The following is a 23243-nucleotide window of genomic DNA, read 5'->3' on the forward strand; positions in this document are numbered from 1 at the left end:
GAAAAAATCTATATATAAAAAATAGCAGCATTGAACATGAGCCAGCAATAAGTCAAATAAAACATGATTTTTGAATAGGGATGCACGATACAGTATATAGGTTATTTGATAATATTAGATATTTTTCTTTATTTATTGGTACCCCTCAATATTGAATATATACACTGTAAAAAGTGATATTTCAAATTACTAGAGTATGTTTTATAAGAAAATATTTAACATTTTATTTCATGTTTAATTCAATTTGTTATTTACCTTTTCTTTATAAACAACTGTGAAATTTACTAGCAATTTCTGAGGGAAAATTGCTTCTACACCATTTTTTTTTAGTGTTTATTACATTTGTATCAGCTTAAAGTTCATCTTCAAGATTACATAATCACCGTTAATTGTAATATAATATTTATGGTCACACTTTATGTTAATGTCCAATTCTCACAATTAACAAACCATTAACTACAAATTTAGCCTCAATAAACTCCTAATTTGCTACGTATTAATAGTTAGAAAGGTAGTTGTTAAGTTTAAGTATATGATTGGGGATGTAGAATACAGCCATGCAGAATATGTGCTTTACAAACACTAATAAACAGCCAATATGTTAATAATTCATGCTAATAAGCAACTAGTTAATAGTGAGAATTGTTCCCTATACTAAAGTGTTACCATCTTTATTTTGTATTGAGAGAAAATGATAATAGTTTAGTTGTAATATTAAGCAAATGTATTTATTAAAACTAAATAGATTAGACTTTCAACATCAACAGCTTTTCATTGATCACTGGCTGAACCATGAAAATAATTATTGGTTTATTAGTATTAACATTAGTTTATTAGTATCAGTGCATCCTTTTTTCTTTTTTTTTCTTTTTTTGAGTGAGCGAAGACTTGGCCTTACTCTTGTTCTCTGTTTTCAATTTTATACAATTTACACTCAATTGCACAGCAACCAAATTTGAATGCTCCCATTCAAATTAGTGAAGCCGCCCACATGCTCTCAATGTTCTCAGGAGTGGAGATGGGTTTTAGAGCAGGAAATCTTGTAGCTTATATTGAGTTGGCTGGACTGGGGAAAAAAAAAAAAAAATCAGTGGACTACTGAAGTGTTTACCTGTACAACATGGATATATTAATGTTGCAAGCATTTTACACATTCACAGCTAAAATGTGGGGAGTGAAATAAATAATTATAATTTAGTATAGGATATTGTACAAAATCTAAACTTTTTATATTTAAAAAACACACTGTGCTTAAAGAGTCTGTTCAGAGTTATTGTGTCCGTGTATTTGAAGAAGTCCATTGTCAGAACATAGCACTGAAACACATGTTGGAGGACCTACAGGTCTGATTCGCGTTTTGCCAAACAAACCGGACCAAACCGGGCTGAAGTGGATCGTGCCAGAACTCCGCGGCTTGATGGAACGTAAGCAGTTTCGGATCGTTCCTTGCTACACTCCTCCATGAGCAGTACCAGTTCAGTTGTTCTCTCCATAGACGGGCTGTTTTTGAGTAATTTCTCTCAGCGCTTGTCTCTCTGTGGTTATATCTGTGCACTCTTTTGTCTTTCATTTTTGGAGCAGGCTCCCCTGATGGCTTCATGGATGTTTTGCTGGGCCCTTGTGGTCTCTGCTGGGGAAGGCCAGCCAACTGTGACGTAGGTCAGTACTTTTTGCCTGCTTCTTCCTCAGCGTCCTTTTCTTTCAGCTGTGCTAGAGACTTTCAGCCATCCTGCCCCTGTAGGTTACAGCTGGAGAGAAAAAAAAAAAACATTTAAAGATCAGATTGAAATATGTTTTTTTTTCATGTTTAATACAATACTTTTTGTTTTCCCAGCTAAAAGGGATAGTCCACCCCCAAAATTTAAATTTTGTCATCACCCTCAAGTTGTTCTTTCTTCTGTTTAACATAAAAAAAGATATTTTGAAGAATGTTGCTGGTCCCCATTAACTTTCATAGTAGGGAAAAATGCTATGGAAGTCAGTGGAGACCAGCAACTGTTTGGATTATGATGGCAGAATTTTCATTTTTGGGTGAACCATCCATTTAATATGCAAAGACAACTATGTAAACCATTTGTAGGTGCTATTAAACATTGATACAGCAACATTAGATCATAAACCAAGATTAGGGTGTTACTATCTGTTTCTGACCAATGTTTGAGAAATCTGAGAAATTGTTTGAAAAAAGTCAGTCTGTCTGTCTGATACAGAAAAAACCTTTAAGGGTTACAAAACTTGCCACGTTTGGAAATTCAAAAGTAGCCGTGTGATATTACATTTATTTAAGTGGTCAAAGCTGTGCACACCAATAAAGCCAGTATGAATGGAAACATTGCCAAAAACACTGGCTGCATGTCTAAATGCAAATCTTGGTCTGACAGTCACTGGCTTGTAAAAGGCATTAACTTGTCAGATACTATTTGGATGGACTAGTACTGCCCCTTTCCCTTGTCGCAGGCCAGTTACCAAATCCATGGTCTCTTAGCTTAAAATATGTTGGATATGACAGATTCTTTCCATTTAAACAGAGGAGACACAGATATTTACCTTTGAAAATGAAGTTAAACAGGCTTTTAAAGTTAAATCTTAAACGTTATTGCAGACTAATATGCTGGTCTGTCAAATTTATATTTATATTTATTTTCTAAAAACTTTTCTTTAGCACAGATGCATGAAATTGATCTAAATTGACAGTATAGCCTTTGTTGTTACACAAATATTTATTTCAAATAAATGCTGCTCTTTATATTTGTCAAAGAATCCTGGAAACAACATATTACACAAAAAAAAAAAAAAAAAAAGCGCACTGTTTTCGGCATTGATAATAATTGATAATATTTCTTGAACAGTAAATTAGCGTTCAAATGATTTCTGAAGGATCATGTGACACTGAAGACTGGAGTAATGATGCTGAAAATCCAGCTTTGCATCAGAGAAATTCGAAAACAGGTATTTTAAATTGTAATAATATTTAAAAATATTTTTGTGTAATTTTTAATCAAATAATTGCAGCTTAGGACACTTCTTTCAAAAACATTCAAAAAATCTCACTGACCCCAAACTTTTAAACATTCATGTATCATGTCAGAATTTGAACCCAGTGTCTCCTTGCAGTGTTCCACCCCCCCTCTTTGGTCATGTCCCATCTTGCCTCGTGCAGCCAATGAGTTAGTGCAAACCGGTGCCCCCTCATAAAAACATATGCATGAAACCTCAGGTTGGTGGGTAATCTGTAGCAGATGGTAGACATTCTGTTAATTAGAACTGACTTGACGGTTGGATCTGTGGATTCAGCCGTTATAGCGCATATATCTCTTACACGACCAAAGCAAGTTTTAGACCAGTCTACGACATGCCTCAATCTCATTCCACTCTCAGTGTTTCTCTAACACAGACTGACCGGCCGAGTGACAGTTATATTCTCATTTAAGCATCCCTCATGTCATAGCGGCCTCTCCTTAACCTCGTCACACTGCTGTGAGCCCTACCTCTTCTTCTTCTCCACTATTTTCTTTTGCTTTAAATGCCTGAGATTCTGATCCTATCTCAGCTACTGTACATGTCTCCACAGGAACACATAAACAATAGCGAGCATTTATGTGCTATCTGAGGGAAGAGGAAAAAACAAAATGAGAAATGTTCTGGAGGGCCCGGCCCACTACTCCATCCTCAGGGGGGCAGCGTGATGGAATATAAGATGACCGGACACATTTAAAGGCTCTAGGTTTAATAAACAGCCAGGATAACACAGTATTAGAAATTCTGTTTAGAGTAAGGTGTGACAGTTGGCTCTTTTAATTGAAAGGTACAGTAGCTTCATTTACTTTTATTTTATTAAAACTTATATTAAAAAAAAATCTTTTTATTCAGCAAGGAAGCTTTAAATTGAGAGCAACAGTAAAGCCATGTATAATGTTGCAAAACATTTCTGTTTTAAATAAACGTATTATGCTGTCCACAAAAATATTAAGCAACAAAAGCTGTTTTCAACATATTTATATAACTCTGCATACATATAGATAACTATGTAACTATATGTATTTTTTGTTATTGTCGTTTTGTTAAAAACACGTTTTCATTTGGGAATCTGACTATTGCTGTATTGTCTTCTAACCTTGACCAACACCATCTGCATTGATTGACATTGACATCATATCGCGATCCACCACATTGGTGTATGCATCGACATTCAGTCAAGGCTAATGTTCCATTGCAAGCTCCAAAATGGAATAATCTCCATGATTCATTGTCCATCTTGCTATACTGAACAATACACAGCCCTGTCCTTGGCCGCCATTACCCTCATCAGCCGGAAGCCCACTTCACCCCTAGCAGTCTTGCTTCTGTTTCGAGTTTGGCCGGTGCTTTCAGGTTAGTCTGCGAGAGGCTGTTAAGTGTGAAAAATTGGGATATTTTCCCATCTTTTCAAATGCTGTGTATTTAGTTTAAAATGTCTTTTTCTGAGTAAAGGTAGATGGTTATGTTGGCCACTATATTGGACACCGCTTTATTTGGGAAACGGGTCCAGTGAAATGTCAGATGTAAAACATGGTCAACTTCAATGATTGATGACCTAAAAATATTTGAATCACATCTGGCCTTGCTGCCATGCCCAGAAAGGCCGCCTGGAACACGTTTTGAATTTCTTCGTTTTGTGATCTCGCAAACTCAGCTCGAGCCGTTCCCTCCTGTCATGCTTCCACTGCTGTTTTTCTTACAAAGCTATTCATTAAAACCGAGAACTTTGGGAGTTAGCTGACACCATAGGGGTCAACGGATCTGTTATGTTATAATTTCAAATTGGGGGTGTACTATTCCCAGTGTAATTATTCCAATTAATCATCAAACGTATGTCATGACATGACTGCACGTTTTTCCATTTCAATATTCATATCCACACTATTATTATATCCCACTGTGTCCGCTAATCGGAATTGTTTCATGGTGGCACCCCAATCTTTCATCACATTAAGCTCTCTGCCACTGTGATGAATTCATTTCTGCTTACATCATTAAGAATCATAGGAACGAGGGGTATTTTTAACCTTTGGTTTCTGATGCGCTGACAGAATGTGCAGCTTCTGTTTGTCTGCCGCCATCCATATCCACGTGAGGACAATGAAAAGAAGGCCGCAGAGTCTTAGCTGGAGTTTCATTTCCATTGCACATTTGATTAAAATGTAATGTTCTTCAGACAGACACATCATCATCAACTTCATAACCTTCCTGCCAGTTTTCCATTTTTCAAACCCGTGTTTTTTATAAGGTTCCCCTTATGAAAAAGTGTGCCTAATTGTGTTGAACGTGTATCGAATTGTGTACTTAATGTTAATAAAATGACTTAATGCTTAAGTGTTCTTAATGTTTGTCTATGTTAACTTAAGTACACTTTTTAAAAATTAACAGTTTTACCTAAAGTACATTTTAAATCATTATGTAATAATCTTTTGTCATACTTTAAAATTCAAAGTTACAACAATACTTCACAATAAGGTCTAATTAGTTAACATTATTAACTTACAATGAGCAATACATTTGTTACAGTACTAGTATTCACATTTGTTAGCTCTAGTTCATTTAAGAAAATACTACGGTATATTGTTCACATTAGCTCAGGTCCATTAAATAATATTCAACAGATACAATGTTGGTTTTAATAATGTCTTGTAAATGTTGAAATATACAACAACTAAGATTAATAAATGCTTTAGAAGTATTTTTCATTGTTAGTTAATGTTAAAATTAGCTCAAATGCTGTTACCAAATGTTCATTCATCTATCTATCGAGGGTTGTTATTGTTAGTTCAGGATACTTAAGTAATATTATGACAGAAATCTTTACTTGATTTTAGTTCAAATGTAATATGCTAAATGAATGACTGGTGGGAATGTGATGAAACCTGTTGATCAGTGAATGACAAAAATACCTCATGAAATCTGATCTGATTGCTCCGACTGAAACGCAAAACATAAATCTGATTTTAATCAGATTTAAAACCACCTACAAAGGTTCTTGCGAAAATTCACATTTAGTGTGTTTTTGCCCTGTTCCGAATAATTAAAAAAAGGCACAGATCTGAGTTGGATAGGCAAACTATTTTTTTCTGCCTGTTTGAACAAGGCCTTAGAATCCTAAAAAGTATTTCCTTTTGATTTAAAGTCACTCATACAGTATCAAACAAAAATGTATTGCACAATTTGAAATCTACAAAACTTTGTTTTTCCAATCCAGCATGGTAACAAGCAAAGAGTCATAATGTTCCAACTGTTATGTTCATACTAAAAATGAAAACATACTAAAAATAGCCCCTCTGACCACACCTATAAAAACAAATAGAGTTTATAAAACATAACGCAGTCACATATACGCTCTCATATCTTGCTCTCCATTGAGTTTCACCTTGATTTACTGCACTTAGCCCTCACTGGCCATAGTGTTTCCATTTTAGATGAATCACAGCCATTTATATAGCACAATACCTGTCACACTGAGTGCCTGAGGGAAAGTGAGGTCGCCATTGTAATAAAATGTAAACCAGGAGTGGAAAGCATGATTTATATCAGGCTAAATAGAAAGGTTTAGCTTGTACTGTGGGTGGAATATCAGTATCCTGTTTAGCTTTAGCCCATTTATCAAATCTGCCTTTGGATGTCCAAAAGGCCTTTCATGTACCGTACATGGAATTCGTCTTATAGATGCTGCATACAAGTGAAAGAAACAACAACTTCCATTTATAATTTTTTCACCGTTTGGTTTCTCGTGAGAAAAACGCCCGTGTTTGCTGACAAGTATTGACGAGAGACATTGTCCAGTATCGGAGGAAAAGGCTTTCGACAAATATCAAGGAAGTGAGCGCTACACTGGGAACTAAGTCTTGACAGGACCGGGTGACACTTTTCTTTAGCATTCCAACCAGATACGGCCTTCTCCAAAAAAACCCTACATGATCCAATCTCAGCGAGTTGGCCCTAGTTCAGCCCAATCATCTCTTCATCAGCTAAGTTCATGGCAATCCAGCCCACGTTTGTTTGCTTTTTGTCACAGACACATCCATCTCTTTTGTCAAGGAAATTTGATGTCATTATATGTGCACATAAATGTTTGTGCAGTCATTTTGAGTAATAAGACGTCTTATTCCGATTATGTGGTTCCATGGATGTAGTTCTGTCCCATCATTCAGTAAAATGGAGATCTTCCAAGGCTGATTTCATGCTCCAATACCAGCTGTACCAAACAGTTATATGAACCGAAGGTTCTGTAGATCCAGCAGCACTGTAATGTGCCTGTTGTCCATCTAATTTACACAGTTTAACTGTAAATTAACTGTAAAGCCTTGAGGTTAGAGTTCAGAACTCTGACATAATTTCAGCCACTTAGTCAAACCGCAGTGTTGGCATGGTTAGGGAAGTGACCTCACAATCAACAAATGTTCTCACAAGTTTTACACTTAATCTATTACAGGCCTCTACAAGAATGGCTTGAACAAATGCGAGATAGTTTGTTGACTAAGAAAGTCAGCTAAATTTATTTTTGTATGTACTGTATTTGATCATCAAAACTGTCAGTTCACCTAAAAATTGCTATCATCATTATCATCGCTTCATGTCATTCTGAACCTGTTTGACTTTCTTTTGAGGAATACACATACAAACTGATTTTTTTTTTTTTTTTTTTGGTCCCACTTTATATTAGGTGGCCTTAACTACTATGAACTTATGTTTAAATTAATAATTTGGTACAATGCACTTATTGTGTACAGACATGTGTTTACATTATACTTATATTTTTAAAAATACCTATATGTAATTACATCTGTAATTAATTTCTGTAATTACATTTATAATTACACTGTTGACCCATCTCTTACACCTTAACCCACCCTTAAACCTACCCATACCACCAAACCTGTCCCTAACCTTACCCGTAATCACACCTTAATAGCAGCAAAAGTGTTTTGCAATACAATATGAACACAATAAGTACATTGTACTTATTTTTTTTATGTAAGTACATAGAAGTTAAGGCCACCTAATATAAAGTGTGACCTTTTTTAAAAAAATTATTATTAAAAATAATAAATATTATTATTATTTGATTTGTATTTTTTTGCAATAATTATTTTTATGCAAATTTGATCATCAAGAATGCAATCACAATTTGGTCATTATGTACTCGTCTTTATGCCATGCTAAACCTGTTTCTTCTCTTTCTTCTTTTTTTTTTTTTTTAAGATTTGTCCAGATGAAATTCAAATTGGTCCTGTATTTTTGGACCCCATTGACTTTCATTATTAACCAAAAATAAACATTCTTAAGAATAGATTATTTTGTGTTCCTCAGAAAGAAAGACATTTGAGTAAATATTTCTAAAACAAGTCCATTCTAAACCTGTTTGACTTTCTCCTTAGGAACACACTTTTTTTAAGGTTTGTCCATATGATTAAATTCAAAGTAGTCCAGTATTTTTTGCACCCCATTGACTTTCATTATATGAACCAAAACTAAACATTCTTCAGAATAAATTCTTTTGTGTTCCTCAGAATGAAAGTAAGCCATGGTTTTGGGATGAGGGTAAGTAAACGATAACAGAATTTAGATGTTGGGTGAACTATCATTTTAAGTTTGTTCTGAATAAATATTTCTAAAAGTAGCACTTGGTAATCATATTCCAACCCCGTCAAATGTTATTTAATATTTTGCTAGAGCTGACACATAGCTGTTTCAACATCGGTAGCTGAATGACAATGGTTTGAACAAATATTTCCACCCGTCCCATCTGCCAGTTCAGTTTCTATGGTGATTACTCCATTTTTACTCCATCATAGCATAGCTGAACCACAGAGCTGCCCTTTGACCTCCAGTGCTTTACCCTACAGAGGCATTCTGCATTTTTTCCCCTGACTTTCTTTTCTGAACCGAATGAGGCTTAACTGATTTGATATACAATATGCCTCTGAGACATTCATCACAAGCTAAACTTTAAAAACAGCCTGAAAGCCTCACAGGGCAGAACATCGAGGATCTCACCCGCTGTACAAACACAAAAACAACCTTCCTGGTACTCGTTTCGATGAGTGTGCGATTGGCGTTGAATAGAGAATTACCGAGTGCTCGATGTTCGCTTTAAAAACATACAACAGGGCAGTGTTTACCATCCTTTCATATGAACCCTCACGGCCATGTCAATAAGGCTGAAATATGATTTTTTTAACTAAATCATATTTAGTATTGTACAAAAGCTATGCCCAACATTAGGTCTCCCAGTGGCATTAATAACATATTGGCTACCAATACTACAGACATTTGGCGACCTGCAGCAATAAAATGTAGGTCAGTGTGAAAGAGGCTTTGGTGTGAATGTCATCACCTCATAAACGGCCCATAATCCACCTCTGCTGCTGGCCACTTACTGAAAAATCACACCGTATCATAACCGTATAAAAAATGTGGCAAAGTGGTCTGTGAGACAGGAGCAGCTGCTCCTCTCTACTTTTGATGTGAAAGCAACTTGACTCTTGCCTCTCATGAGAAATTTGGAAATGCAGATATATTGACTTTATTACGCAGCTGTTTTGGCAGAATGAGGGAGCCAAGCACAGCTGAGAAAGGAACAGAAAGATCATCCACAACCGGCTATGCAAATCATGTCACCAAAGATTGAATTAAAGTCTGAGCCAATGACAGCTTAAACTAATTTTGGTGAGTTTATTTACAATCCCGCAGGAGATTGAGTATCGCTCTCATGGACAATATCTCCATGCTTTAGACTTTGTACAAAAACCACCACAACATGTGATCCAAATCAATAGACATACACATTAGCTACTCCTTTCTGCAGCATTTGTCTTGTTCTGTCAACTAAAAAACTGAATAATCCTGAAATAACATTTTCTTCATTTGTTTAAGATAAGACAACTTGTTTTCAAAGAATTTATCTTGAATTCAGGGTTTGTGGATCGATCTGGCAGTATTTCAGTGCTGATGTTGTTACTCATAAATATATTTGTCCAAAGTGTATAATTTACAGTAACAATTTATTGATCATGAAAATGAATCACACAACAATAAACACACAATAATTTATTATTATTATTTTTAAAAGAGTACATTGACAACATTACAATGTAAAAAATGACCGTGATTTTAACGGTAAAAAACTGAAAAAGCTACGGTAAAAACCTGTTAAATGGTTAACAGTAAGTTCCCTTAATATATACGGTGAAAAACTGTAATAGACATTTCAGACAATTTTACGGTGAAATACCGCTTTTGGAAGTGAAAAAGAATGTAAAATGTACAGGGAAAAACCGTAAATTGACGTTCCCAGAATTCCCTGCGTTGCATTTCAAATTTTGTTTGAATTTGATGTTTTTTCTTTGAAATAACTAGGTTTCTTCTCAGTTTTTTCTTCTCAGTTATGTTTATTAGGGTTGTATGTTACATCTAATGTTGTTAAATTAATGTTTATTGCATATTTCAGTTTAATGAGTCTCACCATGATGGTGTTTAGTGCTTGTGTGAATGTTACTGTGCACCTTCTATATATGTTATTATTTAAAAGCTGCTTGTGATGGGCTTTGGTTCATCATGTGACTTTCTCATCACCACCTGCATTTGGTGGTTATCAGTGTATTTCAAAGGTACAAAACAGATTTCAGTACTTTACTGTTTTTTTTTTTCTAGGCTTGATTGTGTTTATGGGGTGCAGTCTAACATGTGCTCATGCTTCGTTTTTTTAAAAACGCATTATTTTTCATATAATTTACCTTTATTCCTCATGGCTCTGTCCCTTCTCTGACAAACGCCTCGATTATTTCCTGTTTTTATGAAGCCCCTCCCTCAGAAATACCTAATGGGCTCTGATTGGTTAGCTGGCTCAGTGTGTTGTGATTCACTAAACTGCCGAGCGTGCGTCTAAATGTCCCGCCCCTCAGCTCAGCGACATGTGCTCCGGTTGTATTGTAAACAATGGCGTCGTCTATATTGCTTATCAATTTGAGCCCGATTGAGACGCAGAGGATTAGTGAAGAGGATTGCGCAGAACCTGTGCAAGCACGGCTCTTAATGGTATGTTTGTTTGTTTGTTGTCTTATACTTTAAGATATGCTGTTATTATGCTACTGCTTATGTTAGCTTTTAATATACGGTTTTATTCTGATTAAAGCTTTAATAGTTCGGCCACCGCACACGCGTCCATGTTTAACGCTTCTCATTGCTATGTGAAAATGTATTATTGGAACAGTTTGTTGGAGCTGATCTGACGATCTGAATGAGAGAGAGCGAGAGAGAGATGCAGAGCAGGCCGACTCAAGGAACAGTATTAAGAACCGCTGCTTTAGAACATTGATTTTGAAACTTGTGAATCCATTAGAATCGTTAGAAGACAGAATTGCGATTCATATATGAATAGATTTTTACGTGCACCCCTAGTTTTCTCTTCCTCTTCTCTAAAGCAGCACAGCATGGCCTCGCCCCCTTCCTTACATGTTCCCGAGGGCGGGGTTTATCTGGGTTCGTGACGTATCAGACCCGGGAAGTAGTTCGTTGTAGTCCCTTACCAGCCGTTTTTGTAGGCATTAAACTTTCAGAATTTTAAAAGATAATATCTCTGTTTGCATTGAACTTTCAGCGCGCAACTTTGTAGATATTGTTTATGCTCAAACAGCAACATTACACACTAACTAACGTTAAAAAAGTGAAATTGCAATCAACCACCCCTTTAATAGGTTGGTATATTGACATTATATCAGTTAATGAAATTACGGTATTTAACTGTAAATTTAAGTTAAAACCGTAAAACCTAAAATGTTGCTATCGTATATTTTACGGTAGAATTCCGGCAACCACAGCTGCCGGTTTTTTACCGTAAATTTTACGGATTTTTTTTTACAGTGAGGTTTTGATCAAATTTTATTTGAAGTTATGACATTATGGCTATTAATAACATTGAATCTCCAGAAATCATCATAATTTCCATTTTGTCAATTTCCAATCTCCAATTCTCAAAAAAAAAAAAAACCTACCAAAACTACTTTTTAATTATTGTTTAAATATTATTTAAATTCTTTAAATAAGAAACAAAAAGTTTAAATGGACTATATTTTATTCAATAAATATATAAAATAATATATAATGAAAAAAGTATAAGTACTAATATATCATTAAAAAAAGTACTAATATATCATTTAAAAAGTATTAAAAAACATATACTATATGTTAATTTGTTTATATTTTATGTTAATTCTGGGAAACGAAATACATTTATACAGGCGTATGAACAGACGTATAAAGCAATGTATTGAGGGCAGTGAAGTTATTAAGAATTAAGCTAAACAAATGACCCATAATCCTCCACACATTATCACCTCCCCTGGCGACAGATGTAAATGTGTGTAACTGTTTTATCCAGCCTTCAGGCTGCTGTCTTCCAATGTTTTAAGAGTTTAAATGCAGTAAAGCCAGCAGGTGGATCAGAAGGTTTCACAGCTGGCTTCATTTATTGCCTGTATAAAATTAATTTCTTTCTGGTTTAGAGTAAATAGGCCCTCCACTGAAGGAGCTCAGTTAATATGACACGTCCTTCATATCTTATGAGTTACATATTTATTTTATTTTCCTTTGTTTTCAAAAGCTGTTGTTGAGTGCCTGTAATTATACAAAGTGGCCTTGTCTACGTCCGCACACCAACATACTGAAGACATTTTGAAAAATTGGTGGAATTTCCTTTTAGCTGTCGAGAAGTGTTTTTGAGACTAGAAAAAAGAGCTTTATTTGTTGCAAATGAACCATGGGAAACATTTACTCCATTGCCCCCCATCCCCCTCGCCTGCTGTATACGTGACAGGCTTGCAAAGCGTCTTAAGGTGTTGATGTGGGTACGGGGCCATACCTAGGTCTTCTTTGGAAAGAAAAACCTCCCCAGGTTACAAGGAACCAACTCTTACGCTCTCAAACACGGCTTTTACGCTCTTTTATTCCTGAGGGTTTAAAAGTACTGTGTGTTCGTTTCAATAACAGAATGTGACGTTGGCGGTTTTCTGGGTTATTATTCTCCTGTTGTTTAAAAGCCTTCTCCATCTCTCCTTCACAAGGAGAACTCTGATCTCAGCAGCACCACATCCAAAACAAGCGAAACCACATCTTTCTGACACTCGGCAAATCCTTTTTCAACAGCCTGAATCATTATCCTTTTAACCCCGTGACATCCCTAATTTTTTATTCTCTAGCTCGTTCGCTCGAATATCATCATTTTCATCCTCCAATTTCAACAAATTATTGTTCGCAGAGGCAGCGTGCAAAGTTTCAGATGACTTTTCGGAACAAGCTGCTGTGATACTTCGTATGTAATAAGCTTTAATGGATCTATAATGCGATCTCCAATTCACTCGTCTGCTACTTGTAGAGTTCACAGAGTTCAGTGCTGAAGCAAAAGTGTATGTTTACTTTCCAAAATCAAGACATCCATATTATGGACGAGCCAATGCATCATTAAACACGTTCTGCTAGTCAGTGGAGCCTGATGCATATAGATGACGCAAGGTTTTTTTAAATGTTTTGAAGCAACATCACGCAAGCAAGAGTACTGTTGTCCAAAGATCAGCTAGGTTGTGATTTGGCTGTAGACTCAAGGCTGACTTGTTTATTTGATCATTAGATGTAGATGACTTTTTCCCCCTCAGAATTCTTTGAATAGAAAGTTCAGAAGAACAGAGGAGAATATATTAATATCTTTTGTAATGTTAGAAATGCCTTTGCTGTCACTTTTGATCAGTTAAATGCTTTAATCTTTAAACATTAATCTTAACTGTCACCGTCCCGTATACGGGACGCCTACGTTTACTTCACTATTTTACAATTAAATCCTAATCTAATCATGACCAACTATATATCGTTGGAAAGGTCTAAGACTCCTAAATAGGTGTTTTACCACTTTTTTTGTTAAAAAATTATATAGGAAAAGTAATAGATTAATTTATGACAAGAGTGCACCTGAAAAATCTACATCATAACAGGAGTTCTGACTTTTGTCACAGAAAGTCTTCTCAGTTGCCTTTTTTTCTATCACATATTAGAAATCATAAGAAATTATATATCAGTTGAAAACTTAAAATCTCAAAATTCATCCTTTGAAACCCATTTTAAAATCAGATATTGCATTACCATGGAAATGGTACATCAAAATCATGTTACAAAATGTTTTCGTTCATGAACTATACAAATTTAAGTTTGGATAGTGCACTATAATGTCTCTGTTCAAAACTGTGAGTGACAGTTAAGGGGTTAAAAAAATAAAACAAAACAAACTTTTGATTATTAGTGCTTCCAGCAACACAACTGCTTTCAATATTAGTAATAATCAGAAATGTTTCTTGAGCAGCAAATCAGCATATTAGACTGATTTCTGAAGACTGCAGTGATGATGCTGAAAATTCAGTTTTTGCATCACAAGAATAAATTATATTTTAAAATATACGGAAATAGAAAATAGTTCTTTTAAATTGTAATAATATTTCACAATATTGCTGTTTTTACTGTATTTTTATCAAATAAATGCAGCCTTGGTGAGCATAAGAGACTTCGTTCAAAAGCATTAAAAATCATTATTATTCCAAACTTTTAAATGACAATGCATATCTCATATTTTATTCAGTATATATTCTTATAGCTTTTTATATCTCCACTCTGCTGTGCAGCATTGGTCATGATTAAGAAGATTTCTGACAATTTGAGTGGGAGCATCCAGAAAATTGTTATGCAAATATGGAATTATTATTATTAAAGTCTTCTGTCAACATAATGCTTCCATTATCTGTTTGGGGAGAGCCACCAAGTCCATTTCAATAGTTTAATATTTATACTTATGATATAATATGCATATGAATCCATCTTACTGGTGTAGAGAGAGACTCCTACAAGAGCTTTTAATTAGTAGAGATTTTTGCAGAATGGAAAGGTTCTATGGATGTTAAAGATGTTCTTCATGGAACTACAGATGCCTGTGAAAGTACATTTATTTTTATGAGTGCATGCAAACCACTGCTGTATTTTTAATATTATTATATCATATTCTTACTAAAGGACTTTCAAGGCAACATTACTGTTATTATTATATACACTGTAAAAAGTGAAAGTTGACTTAATTAATTATCATTTACTTAAAAATTTTAAGGCGACAGGTTTCCTCGATTTTTTTTAAGTTAAGTCAACTTATCACTTTTTACAGTGTATATATATATATATATATTTTACAAATACATCATGAGGTAAGAAAAAAACAAGTCAATCTTCAAAGAACATGAGGCTTGAAATAGCTTGTTTTAAATGCCCCAAAATGAAAGTTTTACTCCATAAACTGAACTGATGCCACAGCTTCTGCTGAAAAACCACTGTAAGCTTAGACTCAGTAAGAGATGATGTCCTGAAATGAGAATAACGCTGAGGTCATCTCATAGCAGGTAGATGGGGATGGCTAGATCTTACCGATTTACTTTATATTGTGGCTAAAAGATCTCTTTTCCATATTGAGTTCATATCCTGTTGCAGAGAATTACCTCATTGCTTATTCTGTCTGCACTTTTTTGGTCATTCTTTCTTTTTTCTTCAGCTCTCCCTCTTTTTCTTCACTGAGAATGATAGAGCGATCATCTGAAGGCATGCTTGTGCTGATGCACAACATATGGCTTATTACACATGTTCAGAAGGCCAACATCAGAGCGTTATTATGAAACCAAAGGCCATCTGGGCATATTCATTGTTCAAATATTTAATGGTCATTACACTTTTGTTATATGCGACTTTCATCAACTTGAAAGAAATAGTACATTGCAAAATTAAAACTTGTATGATTATAATTCAGTATAATTATTAATTACTCACACTGTATGTTTTATGGATTCAAAAACACTAAAATTATAATGTATAAAACTATGGTGTTCTGCTCCAGTGAGCTGAAACTGAGAATCAAACCAGTCTGATTTGTAAATGAACACAAATCATTCACAGCTTTATATTTCTTCATAAAATGTTGTATATGGTCACATGGACTACTTCTATAATCTGTTTTAGGTCCTACATGAAGCTTGAATGCTTCAATCTCCATTTATTGTAATAACATGGAAAAGATCAACCAATACCTTCATCGAAATTTCTTCTTTTGCATTCAACATTTTTTTTCTTCCTCATTTTTTGTGGCTTTAGTGTGTCTTTAGTTACTTAAATGGAACAGGGGGGAAAAAGAAAGGTGTTTAACTCCCACTATTCTGCCGCTCCTTGATCTCAATCCAAAATCTGTTATGCCACTCTGTTATTTACCAATCAAGAGCCAATCTTAGCTCTCCTTTCTTGTAAAGATCAACAGTAGCCAGAGACCGATACCTGTAGCTGATGGTGGCGATAAACCTGTGATCTGTGGAAACATGGTGCCCCACTGTTACAGCAATGAAGGCGATTGGAGCAGATAAGCCATTATACCAGCCTCGGCTTGTCAGCTGTATTGTACTCTTCCTCATAAACCTATTCAGTGATTAAGCACCTGTTTGCAAAGTCAGGCTCCAGGAAAATAAGCACACAGGTGTCAGACAGCCATACAGTAACAGCCCGGTTCACAAATGGTTTTTAAATCAGTGGAGTCACGATCAGATGGAACCGACATCCTAATTTGTAGAATGTCATACGGCATGACGCATTTTTAACATGGCGAATGGAAATTTCCAGGCTTGCTCATAATGAAAGAATATCCTGATTTAAAGCTGTTCCATTTTCAAAAAAAACAACTGTTCCTTTTCAGAGTTACCGTAGAACATTGTAATCCTATGGAGTAATGCAGAGAGAATGCTCTGCAGCGTAGGTGATGTTCTAGTCTCCGTCTACATTAACTCATTTGATTATTTCCCAACAAAACTTTACTTTTGAAGTGTCCATCTAACTTGAAGTTTGCATGGATAGGTTGAACGCCGTTTATTTCTTTTGGCCAATCATCGGCAGGAGAACAACTGGATGTGCTCCAATCAAAACTTTAGTATGCAAATGTATTGGAGAAGTAATTTCTGCATTTACGGCTGTGTTTACTGGCCTTTGATACTTGCACATGATATGTCAAGATCAAGCACAAACCAACACTGTGATGAAAAAGCAACAAATACAGTCCAACTCAAACAGAAGGGGCTCCAGACTTTGACTAAAATAGTTGCAAATGTGACAAAAATGCAAATTTGCAATAATAATTTAACATGTAGTCACCATTGGTGACGGTTGGGAAAACTGTCATAAAGTAAGCACCCTTATGAAAGGTTTCATCTATGATTATGCCAGTGTTTCCTATCAAAAATGAAGTAACTCATATGAACAAATTCTTTTCAATGAGTCAGTCATGATTTACAAAACAGTGTTGAATCAGTGAATCGTTTACGGCTGACTCCCTCACTTTTTTTTTTTTTTAAGATATGTGATTTAAAATAAGAATTATATTTGAGACTCTGTTTACAGATTAATAAAATAATACATTTAAATTAAAACAAAATAATAATTTATCAAAAATATTTTTGTTGTTGATAAATTAATTATATTTTATAATAAATGTATACAGATAATAACATTTAATATAGTAAATATATACTATAATAGATTGAATAAACAGTGATCATGTAATTTGTGAAAAAAATAAAAATAAATAAATAAAAAGCCTTTCATTTTAGGATCCAGTGGCTCCCTCTTCTTATTTATTTATTATTTTAAATACATTTTTAATTGAATTTTTTATTACTTTAAAAAATATATATATATATTTAAAAAATATTTAATCTATGTAATTAATTAATTAATCTTTATTTTTATTATTTTTTGGAGGGTGTCTGTAAACTTTAGTTGTTGTTTTTTTTTTGTTTTTTGTTTTTTCATAAAGTCTTCGAAATCCTGCCATGAAACAAAAAATTAATCTCTCATTCCAAGCAGAAATTGAGGTTTCATGTCAAGAGTTTGATTACTGCTTGCAAGAGTTTTACTTACTTTGCTTGCAAGATCTTGCCCTCGTGTTGAGCATTCACTGCGCTTGCTCTGTTTAGGTCGTAAACAGCTTCTCCTCAAAGGCGGAAGTGTTGCATTTCAGTGATAAAGTTTATCAGCTCCTAGGGGTGTCGGAGAAGCAACAGAGGGGCCAAAACTTGCCAACAACACTACAGAAACCTCATTCTCACCCATACAAGTTAATTCAGTGGTAGCAACAAATTTACAAGCAACAATCAATCTATATTTAGTTTCTACAGCAGTTATATACAATTGACATCACGCTTCCAAAATTCATATTGCATGAAAAATGCATGCTTGTTCACAGAAAACAATTGCAACAAGTGCTCTTTCGCATGGAGGGTTAATCAATACACATAAACAGCATTTCAACCCTTTCTCAGTGTACTCTGAAACACAAAGCAATCATTGTGGCTTCATTTACGTGTTTCTGCCAGCAACACAAAATGTACCCATCAGCAGCACAGAGCGGCAAAATGTTGACTTCCCGTTAAACAAAACACACTACCATTATCTCCCATCTGTCATTATTTGAATTACTGTATGTCTACAAGAGCAACTTTCATAATACGCTGCACTAAAAATACTCAAAATGCTCATTTTGTCTTATTACATTGTGCTAGACATAATGTTCGAGCTGCCTCGTGTTTAATGAATCTCACTCGAGACCTGGTCACGGTGTACGAAAAGCAAAGTACACAGTTTACGTAAAAGGCCTTCAGACATCACAGGGCTGATCAAATTTTACTCAATGTAAGTTGGTGAGCTATACGCTGAATAATGTGTCTTGTTTGTTGAAATGGGCTACCTGACACCCATGAACTTGCTGCTTTAAGCATTTGGAGATTAAAGTCGCATAGAATGACTGGATTCTGAGTTGTTCTTTTCTCTCCGCTTCTGTCTTTCGGTTTCCACCACAAGATTTTTCTCCTTACATGAAGTCTGCTGTGGATTCAGCAGCTCAAACTTAATGTCATCAAGAAATATGAGTTTTACATTTGTAAAATAAAATTTAAAAACCTTTATTTTTTAAATAGAGCAAGATCAGTTAAGTCTCTTACGTTATAATTTGAAATTACATATAAAGACTTAACAATAATGCTTGTAAAAATTGAATCTTACAATTCAGTTGGCTTGTATGGTTTGATGTAAATCTGTAATGCACAATAAAAGTGCCTTCTATTTATAGTGGTACTGTATATATTGAACCAACAGATATGTAATTTTACCAATTTTTTGGTCTTTTTTGTTTTTTGAAAGAGAGAAAGCTGACATGGTGCTCTTTTATTATTTCCACAAAACCCAAGATTAAAAAATTGTTTCTGCTGAAGTGTCTGGCGCACATGACTGTGTTTGGATGTAAAATGTGTATGCGTGTGCATTGTTTCCACTTCATTGTGGCTAGGAAATGTCTCCAGGGCTTGCCCGCCCAGACCCCTGTAACAGCTGCTGTAAACCCTGTACTGTGATAGTCAAGTGTGTCTCCCCCCTTCTAGGAAAAACCTTTCCTGAAAAGCCTCTATAAACAGAGCAGTATCCAGTTTTAGTAATTTTAGTGAATTCAAAATCCTATGTTGATTTTTGTTATTATTATCTGAGACATGGTTACCAAAAATGTATTTTGACACCAAAAATGTATTTTTTTATTTATTTATTTTTTCGTTTACGTTAGGAAATATGTAGTGTAGTTTAAGTAGTTAGTTCCTGTGTTGCAGGAGCAGAATTTATACAATTGAAAAAACACAAAAACACAACTACTTTACAATTGGCGTCTTGCAGTGGGTCGTTAAAATAGCTACCATACTATCTGGATAAAACCCCACAATTATCGTATCACACAGTAAATCTGACTTGTGCAAATGCATTAGAAAACAAAACAATGCTGAAGTGTTTGTTCCTGTGGACAATGTTCGATTAACTATAATTTTGGTCTGGATGAAGAAATTGAGGTCTGTAATCAAATAAGAGAACATTATTTGACATTGTGTCTTTTTTTCTTACTCTCATTTTTGATTTCTAGAGAATGCAGCATGATTTTTTTTTTTCTGCTTTTCATTGAAGTGACACAAAAAATATATTTAAATATGTAGACTGTGTAGTCTGGTGTCATGGCTAATTTTAACATGGATATCTGTATATTTCATGATGATATACAGCATCTTTTGTATATTAGTGTTTACTTTTCATATTTTTCTCTCTGAAGTAATTGTACAGTTAAAAATACTTTTATTATAAAGAAGTTACTTAACTATTATCAACAATTTAAAGTCCAATGAAAATAAACAAAAGGGCAATTGTGCTTCTTTACAGATGGTCACTTCTCTTGAGCATTTAAGAGAAAAGGCCAGATTTAGAGCACATGGTTTCTCTTTCATATCAGAGCTTGTGTCCTGTTCCATTCCTCATACTTTTCTTCTGACACACGTTCTTTTAAAGATAATGCCAAAATGTTCAAACCAAAGCAAAAATTCTTCCTCATGCCAGTTTCCCTCAAGAACATTAAGTGTTGTCGCTCCCCCGAGGAAGCTTCATCTGCATTAGATTTGACCGGCCCGCTTGTTTCTGTGTATTCCAGCTATAAACACGAGCAATTATGAGCCTAAGCCTTGTATTTTTTTCTCCCTGCACAAACTTCACCTGGCTGTTTCACATTCCACCGTAAGCAGTACCATAACAAGTTGTTCATTTTTAAGTGAAATGTTGTACGCGTCCAATTGCTCAGTAATCGGAGGCAACTTCAACACTGCCCGGATCAACCTTGACGCACTTCTCACAGGTCTTCATCCCTCCTGAGAAAAGTGGCCACAAGCGCATTCACAACTTTAGGTCATATGATTACAGCAGGTTTGAAATTCACCTGACATGTGATATAGAGCAAGCTGACATTATTGACATGGCTCTAAATCATTGTTTATCAATGCAGACCCAATACATACATGCATTAACAAAGAAGTACAATTTTGCTCTTCTGAACATCTTGGAAAATTGATCAGACATATTGTGAGTACTAAAATAATTCTTGAGAAGGTAAAATGTAGAACTCTACGGCTGAAAGCACTAAAGTAAGAAGTGACGGAAACTCACAACTCTGCCTCGGCTTCGGAGAATTCACTGAAGAAGGTGCTTCCGTTGGAGTGCGGTGGTCCTGGCGATGGCTCCTCGCTCCTGTAGCTGCTCTGGCTGCTGCCGTCCTCAGGCAGTGTCTCTTGCGATATGGGGGGCGTCTGGAACGATCCAGACATTCCTGGCTCCGCCGACCCCAAGAAGCAGGGGCATCGAGTCCGAAGCCCCTTGTAAAGGAAGTTCATTTTCAGAGAGGGTATCCAGGGACAGCCAAGAAGGTTCTTGAAGGCCGCACGAAACTCTGGGCTTCGGCAGTAGATGATGGGGTTGAGGCCAGAGTTGATGTAGCCTAACCAGTTTAAGAAACGAAAAACGTTCAAGTCCAGCAAGTTTCGATTGAAGACCTTAATGATGTTCACCACGAAGAAAGGCAACCAACAGAGTGTGAAGACGCCCATGATGATGCCCAGCGTCTTGAGGGCCTTGTGCTCCTTGACAACGGTTAATCTCGATGGTCGCCTTCGGGAACTTTTGCGCCTTACCGTTGTTCCTCCTACATTATTGCACGTCGTAGGTAAGTTGTTGTTGCCGTGGAGCGTCGGCAGTACCTGATTTCCCATGCACTCATTTTGGAATCTCAAACGGTTCTTGTCGATGAGCTGTACCTGTCGTGTGGCAATGAGAAAGACGCGTGCGTAGACGAAAATCATGATGAGGAGTGGGATGTAGAACGAAACCACTGATGAAACGATAGCAAAGTGCATGTTTATTTCTAAATCACAGCACGTGGGGTTATCGTAACACTTTTTTGCTTCCTTATCCTCCGCACGATAGTACTGATTCATAATGGGGACGAAGGAGATTAGAGCCGAGACCAGCCACACGACACAAACGATAATTCGAGCCCTGCACTTATTCAGAAGCAGTTTATACCGCAGAGGCCGCGTGATTGCAATATACCGATCCACCGCGATGATGCAAAGGGTCTCTATGCTGGCGGTTACGCATAACACATCAACCGATGTCCATAACTCGCACAAAGTCTTATTGAGTTGCCATTCCCCCGTTACGACTATCGTGGCGCCTGGTGGCACCACCAGCACCCCCATTATGAGGTCAGCACATGCCAGCGACATGATGAAGATATTCGTCGTGGTCTGCAGCTGGGAGGTGCGTGCGATAGCGATGATGACCAGAAGGTTACCTACGACGATAATGGTGATGATGATCACCATGACGAACAGCTCCAAAGACTTCAACCCATGTCCTTCACTCCCTGCCGGCGTCGCATTGATTGATAGATTGCTGCTCACATTGTATGATAGAGTGGTGTTTATCAGAGTTTCCATGTTTCAGTATTCAGAGATCAAGGCATGCAATTTTTCAAACTGAATATCAGAAACAAGCAGCAGCAACGAGACATAGCTAGGTGCTGGAAACATCTAAAGCAATTGAGATACCTTGATGATGGTGCATTTAATCTTGCGTTTTGTACCACCGTGTCTCCAAATCTTGAACAACAGTATCAATTCTGTTTCACCTCTCCTTCAAGCATCCTGAAAGTCGTGTGCATCCCGTGTCCTGCAGCATTTGAAGCAAACATATCTGTTATGTTCCACACATCTGAACTGCAGATGTAGGAGGGAAAAAGTCCCTTTTACTCAGTTAAAACTGGTCCATGAGAGATGAGGGAAAAAGCATTTGAACTTTTTGAAAAGCTCTTGAAACCACCAGAGAAAAGGCAGATAAGCAGCCGTCCTGTTGAAGTAGTCCGCTGAAGTGGAGTTTGAGCTGAAGTGGAGGAGGTTCAGTCAGCGTGTTACCGCTGCGTGTGTGGAGCGGGTGAGTGGAGTTGCCTTTACTGCCAAAAGCTCAAAGGAGCAGTGACACTGCCGACAGTCAACAGTGGTAAAACACTCTCTCTCTCTGATAATGCTCGCTCTCTCTCTCTCTCTCACTCTCTCGCTCTCTCTCTCTTTTGGAGTTGAGCGTTCAGCATGCTGTAGTTGCAGTCACATTTCACCCGAGGGGTGGAGTTGTAAAGTACCTCACACACACACACACACACACACCCTCTATGTCTCTCTGTCCAACAAGTACACAATCAGCAAACATAAAACATTTGTATCTCGTCTGTCACGTATCAGAAATAGACATAC

General features: G+C 36.1%; 1 protein-coding gene across 3 annotated transcripts; it reads right to left on the bottom strand.

Moving 5' to 3' along the window:
• Positions 1-1609: 1609 nt before the first annotated feature.
• On the bottom strand, positions 1610-23014 carry adrb3a (adrenoceptor beta 3a). 3 transcript variants are annotated; one of them, XR_009272663.1, is made up of 3 exons: positions 21106-23014; positions 18004-18122; positions 1615-1748 (listed from the first exon to the last, which is right to left on the bottom strand). XR_009272663.1 is itself a non-coding variant. In XM_058785889.1 (2 exons), exons 1-2 carry the CDS (start codon positions 22431-22433, stop codon positions 1721-1723), a joined length of 1356 nt encoding a protein of 451 aa, XP_058641872.1. In that variant the 5' UTR covers positions 22434-23014; the 3' UTR covers positions 1610-1720. The 3 variants fall into 3 exon arrangements, 1 of the variants encoding a protein (XP_058641872.1); XR_009272662.1 differs by having other exon boundaries at positions 18004-20810; XM_058785889.1 differs by lacking the exon at positions 18004-18122 and having other exon boundaries at positions 1610-1748.
• Positions 23015-23243: the final 229 nt, after the last annotated feature.

This window comes from Onychostoma macrolepis, chromosome 08, assembly GCF_012432095.1.
Source record: "Onychostoma macrolepis isolate SWU-2019 chromosome 08, ASM1243209v1, whole genome shotgun sequence".
Taxonomy (NCBI): Eukaryota; Metazoa; Chordata; class Actinopteri; order Cypriniformes; family Cyprinidae; genus Onychostoma; species Onychostoma macrolepis.